The sequence below is a fragment of the Scardinius erythrophthalmus genome, assembly GCF_964197995.2.
Source record: "Scardinius erythrophthalmus genome assembly, chromosome: 14".
Taxonomy (NCBI): Eukaryota; Metazoa; Chordata; class Actinopteri; order Cypriniformes; family Leuciscidae; genus Scardinius; species Scardinius erythrophthalmus.
The window spans coordinates 11,217,677-11,238,871 of record NC_138234.1 but is presented as its reverse complement, the minus strand read 5'-3'; the positions used below and the strand labels follow the sequence as shown (position 1 = coordinate 11,238,871).

The window sequence follows — 21,195 nt, the reverse complement described above, 5'->3', positions numbered from 1 at the left end:
TTAGCATTAAGCTTTGTATTAGTAGAAAACCTGTAGTATTTTAGAATTACCGTGCTTTCCACCCTCATATCCCCCTGAGACAAGAGATTTATGTATTTTTTGTCTGGAAAAAATCCTCCGATGACGCAAAAATCGTCATTTTGCGTCATCGGAGGATTTTCTGGCCAGAGGCTAAAGACTACAGCCAGTAGATGGCGTTGTTCCGCATGTTTTCAGCCCGCCCATACAGGGTAGGATCTCACTCACAGAATGTACACAGTGTCAGCCGTCTTTCTTTGGAAGCTAAGCTAGCAGGCTCTTGTTCTGTGGAGAAAGCTGAATAGTAGGAGAAAGCTGAGTAAGTAACCATCCTCCTTTTCCTTTTTTGGTCAGCCTCGTCCTGCTCGCCACAGTAAACATGATGAATGAATGGCGACTGTAGAACGCAAAAGCCGAATCCCGGACATTTTGGGCTATCTCTAAATCCCTCGCAAACTTCTTCTTCTTCTTCTTTGGTGTTTATTGGCGGTTGGCAACCTAGCTTCCCTCGCAAACTCATCACGTAGGCTAGCTTTGTTGTTTTAAACTGCGCACTCTTACCGGTAGGCGTGGCCTCCTAAGACAGCGAAGCAAGTGCATTCTGGGAGTTGTTGTCTTTCATCCACATAAGCCAAAAATACATTTTCTGGCTTTTCTCAGTCTAGAAAGCTCCAAATTAAAAAATTTCTTCTACTTAAATGACCTATTTTAAATACACATTCATCTTCCCAGAGGTGAAGTATCCCTTTAAGAATAATCGAGAAACATCACCACTGACCCCTATCACCCAGCACATTACTTGTTCACTCTACTGCCCTCAGGGAAGAGGTACAGAAGCATCATCAGCAGAACATCACGCTTCAGAGATAGTACCTATCCCCAAGTCATGCGTTATTTAAACATTGTCTGAAGCTAGAACATTGAAGGCTTATATTAAATTAAGTTCATGAACTAGTTAGATGTTTTCCACCCCGCCACTCACCCTTACTTACCCCAGTCTTAACTTCTTATGCTTTATGAGTATTTGCCTTGTGCCTTTTGCACCAAGCACTTATGGACTGGTTCATAACCCGCTGACACACTTAATGTGCAATATGTGTTGTTCATGTCTGTGTATTTGATGTTATTGGGGGGTATATGTGAGGTATATGTGTGGAATGTGTTGTTGTGTCAGTGTATTGTTGTTAATTAAGTTGTATATGTGAGCATACCAAGACAAATTCCTATCAACTGTAATGTTGAAATGGCTAAATACATTTTGAACTTGAACTTGAATTTGAATATATGGCCTATCATGAAAAGGAGAATCAGACAATGATGACCACAGACTGTTGAGTGGCTGTCTCATAGAAGATAGCTAGAAAGCCTAAAATGATGTGTATTTTGTCTAAATTTTAGTGAATGGAAAAACCCAAAGTACATAGATAAAATCGTCTGCTACTTCACAGTGCTAGTTTTACTGAAGTTCATCTTCCGAGTCAGACTGAAACTGCTGCGGCCGGTTTTCTACAGAAATGTGGTTTTGTCTGTTGGTGGACAAACATCTTGCAGGTGAGAGTGTGTTTTCAGTGCATGAGTGTTTAGTTTGTAGGTGAAGAGCTTCTTCCTGTCCTGATACTGTCAGATTTGTTAAAACTCTTTAATCAAAACAAACAAGATGAGCAACTGTTTGACACAGAGGGAGAGAAACGGTAACACAATTATCATATTTAAGTCAAGTCAAGTAAAGTATATTTGTATAGCGCTTTTCACAATACAGATTGTATCAAAGCAGCTTCACAGTATTAAATTAAAATTATACAACAAGGTTTGTTTCTAGTGGAATTTATTGATTGATAAAATCAAATTAAATATCCCCAAAATATCCCCAACTGGTTTTAGAACATATTTAACTGTTCAAAAGTTTAGAATGTGTTTCTTTCTTTTCTTTTTTTCAAATTGGTTGGTTGGAAGGAGAAAGTTGATACATTATGATTCCAGTAATTTTTCTTACCCCTTACCCACAATCTTTATGTAGAAATTTCACAGTTTTAAGTGCTTCAATGTTTCTGTCATTAAGTATAATTTAGTAATTCACAACATTTTCCTTTGAGGATGTTAAAATACAGTTGAATATTTAGTTAAATCGACCCAATAAATGAAAACATCAGCTTTAATTAGCTTTAATCTTCAATCTTTAAGCTTTAATTTTTCATTTAAGCTTTAATCAGTTTTATTAAAACATAACTGACATGATCTCTATCACCTTCACATGCACGTCAAGTGACACAATTTTCACATTATGTCACATGACTCTCAGTCTTAAAATAACCTGTTGCATTGTGCTGTAATGCTGTTTTAGCTGCTGTAATTCAAAACCCACCAGATAGCGCCACTCAAAATCGAGAATAAATTTGATGACAATAGATGATGTGACAGTAAATACAGTCAACAATAGTTGTATCCATTTATCATTACAGCTTCAAGGTCTCTCTTCAGTTCCTATAGCAGGAATATATGTTGTTGTTCTGCTGACTGCTGGTGTTATTTATAAAAGTAGTAACTCTGTGTGAAAATATGTATTTTTATTCTAATAGACCAAAGTAATTTGAGTTTGTTATTATTATTATTATTATTATTGTGAACAGGCATCATGAGGCAGCGCAGTGATCAGTTACTGTGACGATGCAGGGTTGAATCAACGGAGGAAGCAGGATCCAAAAGCAACAGATTTAATAAATAAACTTGAAACAAGACAGACTTAGATAAGGGAACAAGACACAGGAACAGAACAACCAAACTAAAACAACATCACAAATGACAAGAACCCACAAACACTGAACCAAGACACAGGGTATAAATACAGTGACTAACCAGCTAAACAAGATAACAAGGGGGGCGTGACTAAGAGAAAACACCTGGGGATACTAATAAACTAGAAAAACTACAAAGGACTACAAAACATGACACAGAACAGGAAATAACTAAAGTCCACACAAGATGAGGGAAACACAAGACAGGAATCATTACATAGCCCCCCACTTAAGGAGTGGATTCCAGACACTCCTCAAAAAACAATAGTCCAGGAGGGTGGTGGATCGGAGGCGGAACTGGGGGCGGGATGGAGGGCCAGGCCCATGGAACGGAAGGGGGCCTGGAGACTGCGACAGGACGAGAGACCAGGGTGGAGCAGGCTGTGCAGGCGACCCGGGCGGAGACGACCCTTCTGGCGGCCACGGCGGAGACGACCCTTCTGGCGGCCACGGCGGAGACGACCCTTCTGGCGGCCACGGCGGAGACGACCCCTCTGGCGGCCACGGCGGAGACGACCCCTCTGGCGGCCACGACCCCTCTGGCGGCCACGGCGGAGACGACCCCTCTGGCGGCCACGGCGGAGACGACCCTTCTGGCGGCCACGGCGGAGACGACCCTTCTGGCGGCCACGGCGGAGACGACCCTTCTGGCGGCCACGGCGGAGACGACCCTTCTGGCGGCCACGGCGGAGACGACCCTTCTGGCGGCCACGGCGGAGACGACCCTTCTGGCGGCCACGGCGGAGACGACCCTTCTGGCGGCCACGGCGGAGACGACCCTTCTGGCGGCCACGGCGGAGACGACCCTTCAGGCGGCCACGGCGGAGACGACCCTTCAGGCGGCCACGGCGGAGACGACCCTTCAGGCGGCCACGGCGGAGACGACCCTTCAGGCGGCCAGGGCGGAGACAGCAGTTCGGGCGAAGAGGGCTCTGAGCTGGGCAGGACCAGCGGCGAAGAGGGCTCTGAGCTGGGCAGGACCAGCGGCGAAGAGGGCTCTGAGCTGGGCAGGACCAGCGGCGAAGAGGGCTCTGAGCTGGGCAGGACAAGCGGCGAAGAGGGCTCTGAGCTGGGCAGGACCAGCGGCGAAGAGGGCTCTGAGCTGGGCAGGACCAGCGGCGAAGAGGGCTCTGAGCTGGGCAGGACCAGCGGCGAAGAGGGCTCTGAGCTGGGCAGGACCAGCGGCGAAGAGGGCTCTGAGCTGGGCAGGACCAGCGGCGAAGAGGGCTCTGAGCTGGGCAGGACCAGCGGCGAAGGAGACTCTGAGCTGGGCAGGACCAGCGGCGAAGGAGACTCTGAGCTGGGCAGGACCAGCGGCGAAGGAGACTCTGAGCTGGGCAGGACCAGCGGCGAAGGAGACTCTGAGCTGGGCAGGACCAGCGGGGAAGAAGACTCTGAGCTGACGTGAAGTGCAGGCTCGGCTGGACTGGCGTGAAGCTCTGGATCGGCGGAAGTGACGTGAACAGTCTCTGGATCAGCAAAAGCGACATGAACAGTCTCTGGATCAGCAGAAGCGACGTGAACAGTCTCTGGATCAGCAGAAGCGACGTGAACAGTCTCTGGATCAGCAGAAGCGACGTGAACAGTCTCTGGATCAGCAGAAGCGACGTGAACAGTCTCTGGATCAGCGGAAGCGACGTGAACAGTCTCTGGAATGAGAGCTAATGTGGGAGTACCACGTTTCTCTTCCGTGATCCCCACAGCATATCCCGAATCACTCAGCTGCAGGGCCAAGTTAATATAAAATTCTAAAGTGCCGTGGGGAGAATGCAGTGGCATGGTTGACCCAAGTGGCTCTGATAGCCCTCCTCTAAAAAAGATCATGAGGCACATAGGGTCAATAGGGGTAACATTTGCCAGATTGATAAACTCCTGTACGTACTCCTCAATTTTCCGGTCTCCTTGACGGAGACACATAATCCGTGCTACAGGATTCCTGGGAATCATTGTTGCTGGATCCTTGTTGTTTGGTGGGTTCTTCTGTGACGATGCAGGGTTGAATCAACGGAGGAAGCAGGATCCAAAAGCAACAGATTTAATAAATAAACTTGAAACAAGACAGACTTAGATAAGGGAACAAGACACAGGAACAGAACAACCAAACTAAAACAACATCACAAATGACAAGAACCCACAAACACTGAACCAAGACACAGGGTATAAATACAGTGACTAACCAGCTAAACAAGATAACAAGGGGGGCGTGACTAAGAGAAAACACCTGGGGATACTAATAAACTAGAAAAACTACAAAGGACTACAAAACATGACACAGAACAGGAAATAACTAAAGTCCACACAAGATGAGGGAAACACAAGACAGGAATCATTACAGTTACGTGTATTATTTATTTCGTTTATTAGTAGACCTGTCAAGTTTTGGATTTGAAAATAAGGGAAATTTTCCAGCGCCCACCGCGAGCAGTCCCACCACCCCAACCAAGCTCCAGTATCTCTTACATTTTAAGACAGGTGTACAAGAAAGCTAAAATCACCACTTGTCAACCACTTATAAACTACAATTGGCTTTATTGCCATTATTGGACAAACTAATTAATCCAGTGTGTTTGATTAATGTTGTTGTGACTACTGAGGTCAGGCACACCTGGATTAATCAGTTTGATCCAGTAATGGCAGACAGGAAACAAAGGAGCTGGCTGAAGTTCAGGAAGTAGTGCAGCTGTGCATAAAGCCAATGATAGGCCTTTGTTGACATTGACATGCTGTGAACATTCACTATATTCTTAATGAAAACACAAAAGGGTATGAAGAGCATTTATTTAAAGGCTTATTTGCATATTTTCTGTTCGTTTAGTTGTCTTTACATTTACATTTTATTTTCATTACACACATTCTTTTCATTTCATATTGCTTTTCTTTACTCTTTTAGTGAGTTGTTGTACAAATTTGTTGCAGACTTTGCATTCGTTAAGACTGTTTTGGAAGGAGTGTATTTGTGGGCTGGGCCAGAGTGGTTAATTTTCTCCCGGAGAAACGAAGCTTTTCGAAACTTTGAATCAATTGAACCAATTGCTTCGAAAAAATGATTCACTATTTTGAATCACTCGAATCTCCACACGCTGGCGACCCCTGCTGGTCAGAACTGTGGAAATGCAGCAAAAACTTTAAAAACACCTTTTACAAACCCATTGTAAACGTTTTTATTGAATGTGTAATCTATTAAAGGCAATTAACAAATTATATAATAGCATTAAATAAAAATTGTCTTTAGTATGTTTTATTTTTTATGTAATAGCATTAAATTAAAAAGTGTATTTAATATGTTTTATTTTATTAAATTGTAGGACTTTTGGTTAATCAGACCAATAAGTGACTTTTAACTACTCTTCATTTTTATTTTACAAATGTGTCATTAAATGTCTAGAAATTTATAAAATTGATCCAAGATGGTAAAAATCATATTGACAACCACTGGTTCATGGGTTCACAGATATCATCGCCCCCTAGCGGCAAACCATCGACATTTTCGAACAGTTATGACATAACGGATCCTCTTCTACTGAAATCATGTGACTTTGGCTTTCTGATTGTTTCGAAACAAATTATTAAAAAAATTTTCGAAAGTGCCCATCATTATTTCATATTTGTTCTTCAGCTCATCCTCTGTGAGACCAGCAGCTGTATTTATAGCGCATTGTCTCGGGTAAAAGTAGCACTATTATTAGAGAGAATTATAAAACAGGTGAAGACCAAGTGATCGAGAATAGTGAAGGGTGATATCAAACTTTTATAAAGTTTCCATGTGTTAATGTCAAGCTAAATATAAAACATTTAGTTAAGCTTCTGGATGCTGTGTTATTTGTGCAACATTAAATTAAACTAATACACAGCAACAAAATTGCAGACCTAACAATAGTGCTAATGATATTGCATGTGTAAAAACATCCTGGCAGAGATGCTGTATTTGATCACTGTAGGTATATGATATTTCCATACACGACCTCCTTTGATTTCTGCAAGAAAAAAAAAATGCAGTCAATCAATATAGTCATTGTAATTGATTGCGTGACCTAACCTGAGTATCGCCCATCATTTGCATAAGTTTGATCTCTTGTTGATCAGTCACTGTCCCGTATCGGCAGAAGTCATCAACCTATCCAAATGAATGATGTCCGATCGCTTTGTCACTGATAATCACACACTTGTAACTAGTGGGCTTATTCAGAGCTTTGCGTCTATGAGAATCTTATTTACTAATAAATCTGCAACACTTATGTGTGGTGAAAGGATACTTTGCGATTTTGTGCTAAATAAATAAAAAAGTGAAACCAGACTTAATTTGACCCAATTGCACCGTGTGCCATTCACCATGTAGAAAATAATACTTGTGTGAATAAGTGACTGATTTCAGCCCAGTTACTAATGTTGGGGGCGGGACTTCAGATTCTAGAGAGCATTTGATAGGACAGTAAATCTGATGTGAAGCTGAAGTGCAGTGATGTCTTCAAAAATCATCGATTAATATTGGCAGAAGTGAGAGATGCTAAGTTTTGTACTTATATCATCTAAATGTGAATCTTGTCATTGTTTTGGAGCACACTAGCTTTAAAGAGTTAGTTCACCCCACAAATGACAATTCTGTCATTAACTGAACACCTTCAAATTGTTCTAAACCTGTATGAGCTACTGTCTTCTGTTGAATACAAAAGAAGATATTTTAAAATATGTTGGTAACCAGACAGTTGATGGACCCCATTATAGAATACCATTATAGCATGAGAGTTCTTTTTTATAATAATAAATAATAATAATTATAATATATATATATATATATATATACAGTGCAATGCATAAGTGAATACACCCATGCTAAAGTTGACTAAAAAGAGGAATAAAAAATCATATTTTGGAAATTGAACTTAATGCCTTAATTTAAAAAATTTGGAAAAATCCAACCTTTAAGGACACCAATTTTCTTTGTGAATGAATAATGTATCGTAAATAAATAAATGTTCTTCCTTAAAATACATGGTGCATAAGTGAGTACACCCCTATGTTAAATTCCCATAGAGGCAGGCAGATTTTTATTTTTAAGTATTTAAAGGTGCATTGCGCAAGAGTCTGAGTTTTCGCAGAACTACGCCCCCTCTGGCGGCAAGCGAAACTGCAACCAGAGGTGTGCACGCTCACGGACCACACGCACACGCACGCTTGCACGAGCACGAGCTGGTCATAACCCAAGGAGCATCAGCCGCACAAATCTTTTGTTTACAATCATAATGTCTTCAGAGGTAATAAAGTTTTAAATCTGCAAGTAATTTAAAATATGTGAAAGGAAAGGCAATTGAGTAAATAACACACTTATGTGTGAGGGAAAAAATGGGGGTAGTAGAAAACTTCGTTTTTTATTCCCATCTATCTCCATGTTGAACTGTGTTATGTGTTTACTGTATCCACTTATGACTATTATTATGGAAACACGTTCATGAACAATATAAGTTATTACTTTGTAAAAGCTCAAAATAGTAATCATGATACCATACCATACACAGTCGGTCAACAAAGTACACCCAAATGTCTCAAGGTAATAAACAATGAAGTGGCACTATGACGTTACCATAAAAGCCAAACAGGCTAATCCGCCGAAGATTTGCGGGGGTTTAGCCTGTTTTATTGATCAGCTAAGTAGCATATTCCAATAGCAATACATCGTAATTAAGCAGTAATTTGCTCAAAATTTGTGTCTAAGTATCTAACTTATATATCAGCATTTTATATCACAATCATTCTGAACCTGATCACTGACAATGGTAAGTTAGTAAAACCTATTCCGATTTAACATTTATCTAGCTTACGCTAAAGCATTACACATTTTATGGATCGTCATTTATTGTCATTATTGGCCGGATCAGACATTAGAGAATGGGATATATCTTACCTTTTTATCAAGAAAAAAGCCAACTGAGATCCCGTTTGAGCCCTAGAGCAGACCGGAGATCTCTCCATTTGTTGAAAGCCTTCCCTATGTTTACTCTCGTCTTACCCCGACGCCTGTCTGACTCCAATTTGGACCTTTTGGTTGCACTAGACAAAAGTTCTCTTTTTTTTATCTTACGTGGAGTTTGCGTTGGTGTTTGAAATGAACTACAAGCCGGTCTCTTAGAATCCATTTTCTACGGAGAATGGCGGCGTCGGCGCATACACAAACCTGCCAGACATATGAGCGTGCCGTGAACGCGCATGACGTCACGCCCAGTCTCAGATTCCGACCCGAATCCCTCTTATTTATTTTACTGTACAGGATTATAGAGGCAATCGCAGTGATCAGAGAAGGGCTCATTCAGCCCATCAGGCAATTGTTTAAGCATGTATGGGTTAGAAAACGGGTATTTTTAACATGAAAAGTTGCGCAATGCACCTTTAAAAAAAAAAAAAATTTAGGATACTATGCATCCTGATAAAGTTCCCTTGGCCTTTGGAATTAAAATAGCCCCACATCATCACATAGCCTTCACCATACCTAGAGATTGGCATGGGGTACTTTCCATAAGATCATCTCTCAATACAAATCAAACTAGCTTTTAGGCTAACTGAAATAAAACCATGCCAATCTCTAGGTATGGTGAAGGCTATGTGATGATGTGGGGCTATTTTAATTCCAAAGGAATTTTTTATTCCTCTTTTTAGTCAACTTTAGCATGGGTGTATTCACTTATGCATTGCACTGTATATATATATATATATATATACAAAACAAAACAGTCTTAAAGGTGCCATTGCATTGATTATTCTAAACCTGTATATATATATATATATATATATATATATATATATATATATATATACAGGTTTAGAATAATCAATGCAATGGCACCTTTAAGACTGTTTTGTTGGATGAACTAATCATTGAATCTAATCATATGTTATTGTTATTGTGGAAAAATACAATACATCTGTTTACTGACCGTCTGATGCATATTGATTACAAAAATTCAAACAGACAACACGTTCTTGCAACAAAGTTATGAATAGTCTTACCTTTTTTCGTCTTTTTGGTTTATACCATGCAGAATCATTCATGTCTTTCTTCTGGGTCTGAACTGCATAAACAATAACATAATGCATACAAGTTAAAAACAACATTCAATCTATTGAAATTGGAATTATAAAAAATCAATATTTCAACATATGCATTAATTGTTTGATCTCGTTACCTAATTTTTTCCTGCAGATACAGAAGATCCCAATGACTGCAGCTACAATCAACAGAGATCCAGCAGCAGCAGAGATCAACACTATCAGAGACACTGAGACTGGAGGAACTGAAGGAGAGAGAGTCATTAGTGTGAGTGAATCTGTATATACACACATATATCATCAGTGCTGTGGTACCTGCACATGTGTGACAGAGTGTGTTGATGTCCAGATGTGTGGTCTGGTTGCTGATGGGATTGTTCAGCACACAGCTGTAGGTGTTTTTATCCTGATATTCCACCTCCAGAGGTAGAGAGAGACTGATGCTGAGATCACACACACTGATGCTGGACAATACACTGATTCCTGCGTACCAGGAGAGAGTCGCATCACACACATTCAACACTGATGAACACACCAATGAACAATTTGATGATGAAGAACATTGTGAAGAGTTACTGATGATGACAGGAACAGGCAGACGAGCTGGAAAACATGATAGTTATTGAGGATTTTGTGTTGAGTTGGTGTTTAGTTTGTTAACGGTCACTGAATGTGTCTTTTATTTCTCACTATAAAATTAACATGTGAACGTTTGGACAAATTATCTCTGCTCACCATAGACAGAAACGTTGATGATTGCTTTTGATGATTTTTCCACTCTAATTATCTCTAGTTTATAAACTCCAGTATGTTCAGTTCTGGTGTTTGTGATGGTCAGAGATCCAGTTTGATTGTCCAGCTTCAGTCTGTCTCTGAATCTCCCATCAGGACCATCATATGTGTAGAACATTTGCTTCTTTTTTTTAATTTTAGCTAAAAGATAGTTTTCAGCTCCAAATGTCCACATTATATCATCATCTTCACGCATTTCAGTATCATCAGTGTTTAGAGTAACAGAATCTCCCTCCATCACTGACACTGAATCACCAAACACACCTGGAGAACAAACAGATTTACACAGATTAATGTCATTGCAGTAGTGCTTATGAATTGCTTATAAATTAATATAAATATGTTAAAAAATAAAAATATTGACAGTATCAATTAATGTACTAATACAGCAGCATCATTTATGGAAAAAAAGGAGAGATAATTAGCCTGATTTTATCAGACTCTCATACTCATAAAATTAATTTAGTGGAAGTACATAGGAGAGCGGAGCCAGTCTAGAGATAATGGCTTAATGCTACTATTCTTATGCCAGCCTTATTATTATTATTATTATCATTATTATTCATACTTGTACATACTTGTATTCATACTTGTACAGATGTACCATAAATATTAAACAAGCAAATGATCCAACAAGCCGTAATACATTGGATTGTCATTCTAAATATTACAGGCTATTTAATATAGTAAAAAACATAAATGCATTAATTACAGATATGAACTCAAAGCGGACAGGTTTCCAAAAACAACATATCATATACGCCTTCATAAAGGAGTTTACTTTTAAGATTAACTTTGACCCTGTTCTTTAATGTGAAGGAACGCAATTCAGGATCAATGTATAAAGTTACCTGATAATTATTGCAGATTGAATGTGCAAGTTTATTTGTGGATACATGATGTGGATGTGAATCCATTAAAAATGTATTTGAAGATTAAGAAAACAGAGATTTACAGAAATATATGTACATTCACTGTAGAGATGCAGAGACATTTCCCAATATTTGTGATTCGTCTGGTACATAACAGCGGATGAAAATAATTTCATTTGAACAGTAGTAAAATGTTTTTATAACCTACAGATTAGATGTTGTTCAGTCTGATCTTATAAAAATACCTGCTAAACACAGCAGAAGTGTTGATGTGGTGTGAATCCTCCCACGACACAGTTTGAGCCTCCTAGTTTCACAACCCCACATTTTCATGATGTACTATTATAGTTCATCTCAACTTTAACTGTTCTTAATAGTCAATATATTCCTTATTTTTGTCATTTAACTTGCTTTTTGTAAGGTACAAAAGCTTTCAAATGGTACCTTATTTAGGGGGTGCATATTAGTACGTATTAGGCGCTCTCACACCAGGTAGTTCTAGAAACTAGTTCCCCGAGAACTAAATGTTCCCAAAGCTATAGGGCAATTGGCACCCAATCCAAAAGGGTGGTTCCCTGCGCTTGTTGTTGTGACTTTTATTTTGACAGTGCTGAGAACACCAGAGCCTGATAACACAGCACTCTTATTCTCCGTCTTTAGTTTACAATCTGTTTAACAGCCATGACTAATACGTTATTAGATAGAACTGTTATACAAAGAAAGTAGACAGTATATGAAAAAGTCTTAGTATTTGCTGTGTGGTTGATATCCAGTGTCGCTAACTGATCATGTTTCGTTTGGTCCCCTCAACGTTGCGTTGGATTTCCTCCTTAGTTATAAGGTTGAGAGGTCGATTTATCACTGTTTTCCATGTTCATAGAGTTAGTTAGTGTTGTAAATATATAGGCTACAAACTGTGGCTGCATCTGAAAACCTAGACAGTCCCTGCCCTGTCAGACTATGACTTAGCAGACAGCGTTTACATATAAAGATACCTCACCAACTGATTTCAGACAGACTTCTGAGGCAGCGTAACGATTTAATGATCGATGACAAAATAGAGAGAGCTTTGGTGACAACAAATTGAATATTTGATCACTACAATACTAACTTCTCACTAGAAATGTCATCAAAAGAGGGAAATGTTGGTCAAAATATACACTTTACACACAAACTGACCTCCGACCTCAAATTTCAAACGCAATCTTTATTTAACTGTCACAGAATGGAATGCACAGGATTGTGGGATATCAAAGCCAGTGAAGGATACATCTATGCTGCCTTCAAAAATCAATCAGATGAAGGTCTCCTGATGGATGTGGATCGATCATTGGATTTGTGCCTTGTTACCTTCCTACCTCCCTATCCTGTCTGTAATTTTTCAAATTTCGGATGCAGCCTGTGTGTTTGCACCAAGTGATCTTGGCGACCTTCCTGTCTCTCTCCTGAATCCAACACAGAAGTGACTAAAACAGCAATTCATTGTCTGGCCACTAGGGACAGGCTCCAAAAGAGAGCCAACCCACAAACCCCCCATGTTAAAATGTCCAACTTTATGGCAGAAAATTTCAGTTTAAAATTCTGAACAGAGACTGAATACAAAGTTAGTAGATTTCACAATATTCATGATTAATTTCACACATAACAGTAGATGAAAATAATCTCATTTGAACAGACACTGTCAGGAAAAAAGCTACAAAAGCTGTGACTGGAGCGAGACCCTTTCACTTATTAATCCCTAAAGGATGCCTATTAGTATCTTAAGGGTTTAGTACTTAAATTATTATATTACTTTTGAAAGTGTGTCACCTCAGTGACAGCTTTTGTACCTTTTTTTCTGAGTGTGTAGCAGCCACTGTATCACCATCAAAACATAAAAATGTTTTTATAACTTACCAATCAAACGGCACCAGCACAGACAGAACAAAACGCATGTGAAAAACGTGTGAAACATTTTATTCAGTAGTTCAGTGTCTGATGAAACTATCCACTGGAAACACTCAGTCTATATGTGTGAATCCTCCCACGACACGGTTTGACCCTCCTAGTTTCACTCGCTGCATTTGCACGACATAATGTTATAGTTCATCTGGCCTTATCAAGACTTAAACTGTTCTTAATGGGTGAGATATTCTTTATTTTTATCATTTAACATTCTTTTTGAAAAGTAGTTGTAACTGTGTTAAATGGCTAAGAACATAACTGATTTTAAAATGGTTGTGTATATATTTTTTCAGTTCTTAAATTTAGTGTATGAATAAAAATAAAGTACAAAGTTAAAAGCGTATCTGATCTCATAGTTTTACTGACGTTCAGCTTCTGAGTCAACCTGAAACCTGCTGCGGGTTATTTCTGTCTTCTTTTTTTTTTGTGGTTTGATCATTTGGTTGGACGGACATCTTATATGTGAGACTGGGCATTCAGTGTGTGTGTGTGTGTGTGTGTGTGGTAGTTTGTAGGTGAAGAGTTTCTTCCTGTCCTGCTTATACGAACAGCTTTAAACTTTAATCTACAGAAACTTGATGAGAAACTGTTTCACACAGAGACAGGAAAACAATTGAAACGCAATGATATTTAACACTGCCATTCACAAGTTTAGTCTGTAAAAGTTATTTATTCTTTTGTTTCAAAAAAATATAATTTTATTTCAATTTGGTAAAGAATAAAACATTCACATTCTAGCGACTGCACTGTGATGCTTAGAAATCAGGATGTGAGTTGAATGTGCATTAAGTTGTTCAAGATCATGAGACATGTTTGTCTGAGAGTGAAAGTATGAATCAATGATGATCTTCTACTGTTTGTTTGCATATGTTACATTTACAGACTGAAGCTGGATCATCAGACTGGATCTCTGATCATCACAAACACCAGAAACACAGACTCTATAAACTACAGATCATCAGAATTATAAAGAGCTTCAGTGTTTCTGTCATTAGTAAGTGTAATTTAGTCTTTCACTGCATTTTCTTTAAAGGTGACATTTTTTTGCCCCTTTTCACAAGATGTAATATAAATCTACTGTGTTCCCAGAATGTGTCTTTGAAATATCAGCTCAAAATACCCCACAGATCAGGTATTGTAGCTGATTAAATTTTCCCTTTTTTGGGTGTGAGCAAAACGCGCCATTTTCGCGTGTGTCACTTTAAATGTAAATGAGCTGCTGCTCCTCACCTCCATTCAGAAGAGTGTCGATCCTTTACACAAGCTTCGGATACTCCAGCAATGACAAAACACGCAAATAATCTCACTTATCCAATATCTCAGAGATAACCAGTAGTGAGTGCAGCCTTACAGAGAGACTCAGGAAGAGGTTTAACTTTTAGACGCACCTGGACATTTCTGAATGGTTAGTGGATACATTTATGTAGTTGTTGTGGAGTTACATTGATTCATCTCATCGACTTGCATGTACCGTCAAGTTGACGTCAATTTTCACGTTTTCTTTTCATTTATAGTCCCACGACTCCTTCAAAGGGCTCAAAAGCAACAACTGGTGTCCCATGCGCTCCCCTCTACTTTTACCCCTCTTGGTCATTTTGTGGCCCATTTGGGATTCTTCCGATTTAGCCACTGCCAGTTTCTGCTTTGCTCATCAGTCTCTGACAGTGACCCAACAGCTTGTCGGAAAGCTGTCCTCTGACCCCCAACCCCTTCAGTACCCCGGTTGTTGCTGTGGCAACAAGTACAGTTAAAGTACAGTTTATCTGTACTTCTTACACTTAATAATCGCAATATAGTGATTAAACCAGAGATTGAAGCAATGTTGGGAAGGTTAAGGCTTCTGAGCACAGCGAGGTGGAGGAGTTATACACACCGGCTAAAGGGAAGGAGGAAGCAAAGACTGGTGTACAGACTGCTCTCCGGTAAGCAGCCACTGTTCTGAAGCGGTGGAATACTTGACATTGAAATGCCGACCATACTACTTGCCTCGGGAGTTCACAGTTGTTTATTGTGGCTGTTTACATCTCCCCGAGTGCTAACGCTAGCATTGCTCTCGGGGAACTTCATGACCATATCTATGCGTTACAGAACAAACATCCAGAGGCTTTCTTTGTGGTAGCAGGTGATTTTAACCATGTTAATTTGATGGATATGCATATTCTGTATACTAACAGACGGGAAGCATACAGAGCGGTGCCCTGCCCCCACCTGGGCTTCTCTGACCACATTTCCATCCTGCTGAATCCTGCTCATCGTCCTTTGCTGAAAGACACCAAGCCATCACGGTGTTGCCAAGTGGAGCTGACTTCATGCTCCAGGACTGCTTTGAGCGCACCAACTGTCAGATCTTCAGAGAAGCGGCAACCAGCGTTGGTGGGGTGGACCTGGAGGAATATACATCATCTGTTTGTGGCTACATCAGTAAATGTATTGATGATGTCACTACTACCAGGAAGATCACCATCTGTCCAAATCAGAAACCCTGGGTGAATGGAGAGGTGCAGTGTCTTCTGAAGGCACGGGACTTAGCCTTTAGGATAGGAGACACACTTACACTGAGAACGGCGAGGAGGGAATTAGAGGTCGGGATCAAGAGGGCAGAGGTTAAGTATGCACACAAAATACAGGGTCACTTTTCCACCAATGACCCCCGGAGCATGTGGAAGGTCATGAAGAGCATCCGTGATTACAGCAAAAGATATGCTGTTTGCCCTCAGGATCCATCACTTTTCAATGCCCTGAATACATTTTAGGCCTGCTTTGAGACATCCAATCCCTCTATCTTCTCTGGACTCACACTCCATCCAGGTGAACTGCCTTTCAGTGTGTCCGCTGAGGATGTGAGGAGGACATTGCTGAGAATTAACACACGCAAAGCAGCAGATCCGGATAATATCCCAGGCAGGGCTCTGAAAGACTGTGCTCTTAAACTGGCTGGGGTGCTGACTGCCATCTTTAACACCTCTCTCTCCCAGGCTGTGGCGCCAGTGTGTCTCAAGACATCTACTATCATCCCGTACCCAAAAGCTCGGCCGTGACGTGCATGAATAACTAACATCCAGTGGCTTTCACTCCGATAATTATGAAATGCTTTGAAAGGCTGGTTATGGCCCACATGAAGGATACCATCAACATTAATGTGGAGCCCCATCAGTGTGCTTACAGGGAGAACCGGTCTGCATCGGATGCAGTTTCATCGGTCATCCACTCTTCTCTCACTCATCTGGAGAGCAGGGACACCTATGTTAGGCTGCTCTTCCTGGACTTCAGTACGGCCTTTAATACAATTATTCCACAGACTATAGTTAATAAACTGCTGCTACTTGGATTTAAACCATCACTTTGTAACTGGGTCCATGACTTTTTAATGAACAGGCCACAGACTGTCAAAGTCCATGGCATTTCATCTTCGTCTATCATCCTTAACACCGGCTCCCCCCAGGGATGTGTCCTGCTCGGCTAAATATCCGGGCAGTCATATTGTGAAGTTTGCTGATGACACGGCTGTGGTGGGATTGATATCCCACGATGACGAGTCCTTTTACAGACAGGAGGTGGAAGAACTTGTGGACTGGTGCAGAGCAAACAACCTCTGCATTAATGTGGGAAGACCAAGGAAATGGTCATGGACTTTAGGAGGAGAGGTTACACCTCCTCTCCCCTCTTCATCGGAGGAGTGGCTGTGGAAATGGTATTGAGCTTCAAGTATCTTGGAATACACATTTCCAATGATTTAACATGGGTCATCAACACAGCCAGCATTATAAAAAAGGCCCAACAACGCCTTTATTTTCTTAGGAGGTTGAAGCGGACTGGTCTCAGCACTCCTGTTCTGTTAGCTTTTTACTGGTGTGTGGTGGTAACCTTTTCCAGCACTGCCTGGTATGGAAACTGTTCTGCAAAGAAATTGCAGAGGGTGGTCAAATCTGCCCAAAAAATAACTTCTAACAGCCTTCCCTCTGTTGAGGACATTTACACCAGCAGGTGCAGAAGCAGAGCATCCTGTATTATGAAGGATCCCACTCACCCTGCAAATGAACTCTTCGATCCCCTCCCCTCAGGAAGCGTAAAAAACCAGAACTAAAAGACTCAAATGCAGCTTCTTTCCAGAGGCTGTGAGACTCATGAATTCCCTGCCTTAGGGGTTGATCTCTCCTTATAATTTATACCTCTTATTCACTGTCTCATAAGTATGCTCTGGTTTATATGTGAATTTGACACACTGCTTTTAAAAACTTCCTGCTTTTGAAAAGTTTTTCTAAATTTAGTATATAATACTATGTCTTACTATGTGTTATATTGTATATTATTTATCTTTTTTATTACGCTGCTGGTCCTGAGTACATATTTCGTTCTCATGTGTCAAACATGTACAGAATGACAATAAAATACCTTGAACCTTGAAGTTAATGAGGAAGTAAAGCAGCTCACCTGATTAATGTTCACTCATCTGGATTAAACTGTTGGGTTACTGTTTCCCGACATGTTCATGGTTTCTCATCAATTGTAACCTCCCATGGCACAGTTTATTCCACAATGAACATGGACTTTTGTTGACCACAGGATCAGGTCCGGCCTGAAGTTAGTTGTGGTTATCTCAGGCGGAAAACTGAGCTTCTGGTTTAGATCAACTTGCATTTTCCAGTCCCGGGCAGCTTCCAGCAGGGTCGATTACATTTTTGCAGTTGGCTTCCATAGACTGTAAAAAAATATGGATGACGCCCCTTCACTCTTTTCCATTGGTGAAAAGTGAAGCTGCCAAAGTCCTAATATAGCGCTGACATCTTGCACTGATTTGGGACCTGATTCTGCTCAGTAGTGAACGTGAAGTTTAGCCATGATATCAAGGTCCAGCCCTCACTCCCACAGAAACTGTTAGTACAAAGTTTATTGCAGAGCAACTCGTTGTGTCAGTGTGAAATAAACAGTTATGGAGATGTAGAAATTAAAGTTGAAGCTCCAATCTCCTCCTAAAAAATCCCCCAAAAAGTTTGTTGGACTACTTCATTTAGAGAACCCGTCAATCATGACGTCACATTCCCGTTTTTTATAGCATCAAATAAATAAATAAGACCAAACTTGCTGGCTTCAAGCGACACGCTTGTTGGCTTCACTGGAAGTTGTCCCGCTCTTATGAAGGCAGGGGATTTTGAGAATCCATGCTTAGGAGGAGGAAGGGCATTGGTGGAGGTTCTCCTTCCTTCCAGGATAATCGCCAGTTGTCCCAGGACCTGATTGTGCCTCCAGGTGTAAGGCTGGGAAAGATCTGTCTCAGCTCGTCTCAGTTGACGAGGATCTGCCTTAGCGTTGCAGGGGTTTTACAGAGAGGATAATGGATCTTCTTCAGTCCACTGGTTTATGTTCTTGGGTGTGGGAAGAACATCGTGGCTTTGATGATGAAGCTCAGTCTGTTCCCTTCCATCTCCCAAAGATCCTTCCAGGTGAGCTTACGTTTCTCCAGGCTTTCCCAGTTAGTCCTCTGTCCCTTTTTGGACTGCGAGAATGCCTTTGTGCATCTCTTCCTCGTCTTGCTGCCGGACCTCGGCTACTACCAGCTTTCTTCTCTGGGCTGATGTTGCCTTGTACCATATGGGTCGGCTTGTCCTGAGTCCAAAAAACCCTTTTCCCTGCTGCACCTGTCCTACAAAATACCCCCAACAGATTTTGCTTGCTGTATGGCCTCAGTCGATGTCCACTTTCTGACAGTTGCCAGTCTGAGAGCAGCAGCTTGTATTATAACTGTCACTTTAAAAGCTTCTTCTTTTTTTTTTCTTTTTTTTTTTGGTGGAGCTGATTCCTGGTTCTGCTATCTAAATCGTGCTGTATGCATATGGCTTGTAGTATGCTTACTATATATTATTTATCATCCATTGTGTGTACTTCTCACCATTTTCACTTACTGGATGATAAACAGGTGGGAAAAAATCCCCCAGACTTGCATTAAAGGAGGGACCTGAGCTATATAGAGACAGAAGATCACAGAGACTCGAGGTCGGCTCGTTTGACCGATAAACAAACACAGAAAGAACCCTAGTATTATTGTTCCAGATGTGAAGTCTTATTTTGAACACTAGATGGCACTCTATACAGAGGCTGTTAGGTTGAACTATTTCTACATTTAAACCCAACATATGAGTGAAATTCATGATATCACTCAATTCATGTGTAAAATTCAAAACAGTTGATAGAATATTTTGTGATGAAAAAGATCTCTACAACATTAAAATGTGAGTACAACACATACAAAAAAAATCTGAATGACCCGTAAATGCCCATTTATTTAATGAATTTAAGGTTAAAGGTCGCCCTCTTTACCTGAATCCCACTTTATCAAACACATTCAGCCAAAGTGAGCCAGTAATATTTAAACACCTTACAAAAAACCCCCCACAAATTTTTAAACATTTTATTCTTTGCAGTGTTATAGTGTGTACAGTTTACATTTAGTGTTCAAGTTAGAAATGAACATCTGAATCTCAAAGGGTTACTCTATATTTCACCTTGAGCGAATTCTGCTTTGACATGTGGCCACACCCACCAGTGTCATATTGCATCGAACAATACTATTTTATCTAAGTTTGGACCTTATTTGTTTACCTGTGAAAATAAAATAAAAATGTATGGTTCTAAAAAAAAGTCTGTTAGCAGTGTTAGTTAGTTTCTTCTAAAAACTGATAAAAAAAAAATAAAATAAAAAAAAGTTAATTATTAACAAACATAAATTGTAAATCATACCTTGCATTTATTCTTAAGATACAGTGCTATGCATAAGTTTAGACACCCATGCTAAAGTTGACTAAAAAGAGGAATAAAAAATCATCTTTTGGAAATTGAACTTAATGCCTTAATTTAAAAAATTTGGAAAAATCCAACCTTTAAGGACACCAATTTTCTTTGTGAATGAATAATGTATCGTAAATAAATAAATGTTCTTCCTTAAAATACGGGGTGCGTAAGTTTGGACACCCCTATGTTAAATTCCCATAGAGGCAGGCAGATTTTTATTTTTAAGTATTTTTTTATTTTTTTATTTTAGGATACTATGCATCCTGATAAAGTTCCCTTGGCCTTTGGAATTAAAATAGCCCCACATCATCACATAGCCTTCACCATAACTAGAGATTGGCATGGGGTACTTTCCATAAGATCATCTCTCAATGCAAATCAAACTAGCTATTAGGCTAACTGAAATAAAAACCATGCCAATCTCTAGGTATGGTGAAGGCTATGTGATGATGTGGGGCTATTTTAATTCCAAAGGCCAAGGGAACTTTATCAGGATGCATAGTATCCTAAAAAAAAAATACTTAAAAATACTTAAAAATAAAAATCTGCCTGCCTCTATGGGAATTTAACATAGGGGTGTCCAAACTTACGCACCCTGTATTTTAAGGAAGAACATTTATTTATTTACGATACATTATTCATTCACAAAGAAAATTGGTGTCCTTAAAGGTTGGATTTTTCCAAATTTTTTAAATTAAGGCATTAAGTTCAATTTCCAAAAGATGATTTTTTTATTCCTCTTTTTAGTCAACTTTAGCATGGGTGTCTAAACTTATGCATAGCCCTGTAATTACCAAAACAATGGCAGAAAAAACAACAAAAAACAGGATGACCTTTATACGAAACAAAGGTATCAAGAATAGTTCTTCTTAGAAGGAAGTGTCACAGCTGAAAAAAAACGACTGAAACTGGCACTGCTGAACTGCACGGTCACTGCATGAGTATATAAGATC

General features: G+C 40.0%; 1 protein-coding gene across 1 annotated transcript; it reads right to left on the bottom strand.

Annotated features, from left to right (window-relative positions):
• Positions 1-5,571: 5,571 nt before the first annotated feature.
• LOC308702270 (SLAM family member 5-like) lies at positions 5,572-13,485 on the bottom strand. The gene is made up of 6 exons (XM_081384978.1): positions 13,409-13,485; positions 10,584-10,904; positions 10,164-10,451; positions 9,986-10,093; positions 9,810-9,871; positions 5,572-6,784 (listed from the first exon to the last, which is right to left on the bottom strand). Exons 1-6 carry the CDS (start codon positions 13,464-13,466, stop codon positions 6,740-6,742), a joined length of 882 nt encoding a protein of 293 aa, XP_081241104.1. The 5' UTR covers positions 13,467-13,485; the 3' UTR covers positions 5,572-6,739.
• Between the last annotated feature and the right edge of the window lie 7,710 nt (positions 13,486-21,195).

Excerpts from the sequence above, each read along its gene's own strand:
- LOC308702270 (XM_081384978.1), bottom strand. The coding sequence starts at position 13,466 with ATGTTTCACACGTTTTTCACATGCGTTTTGTTCTGTCTGTGCTGGTGC. Across the intron at positions 10,094-10,163 it reads ACTCTGTCACACATGTGCAG|TTCCTCCAGTCTCAGTGTCT; the intron begins GTACCACAGCAC and ends TCTCTCCTTCAG. Across the intron at positions 6,785-9,809 it reads AACCAAAAAGACGAAAAAAG|AAATCAAAGGAGGTCGTGTA; the intron begins GTAAGACTATTC and ends TTTTTCTTGCAG.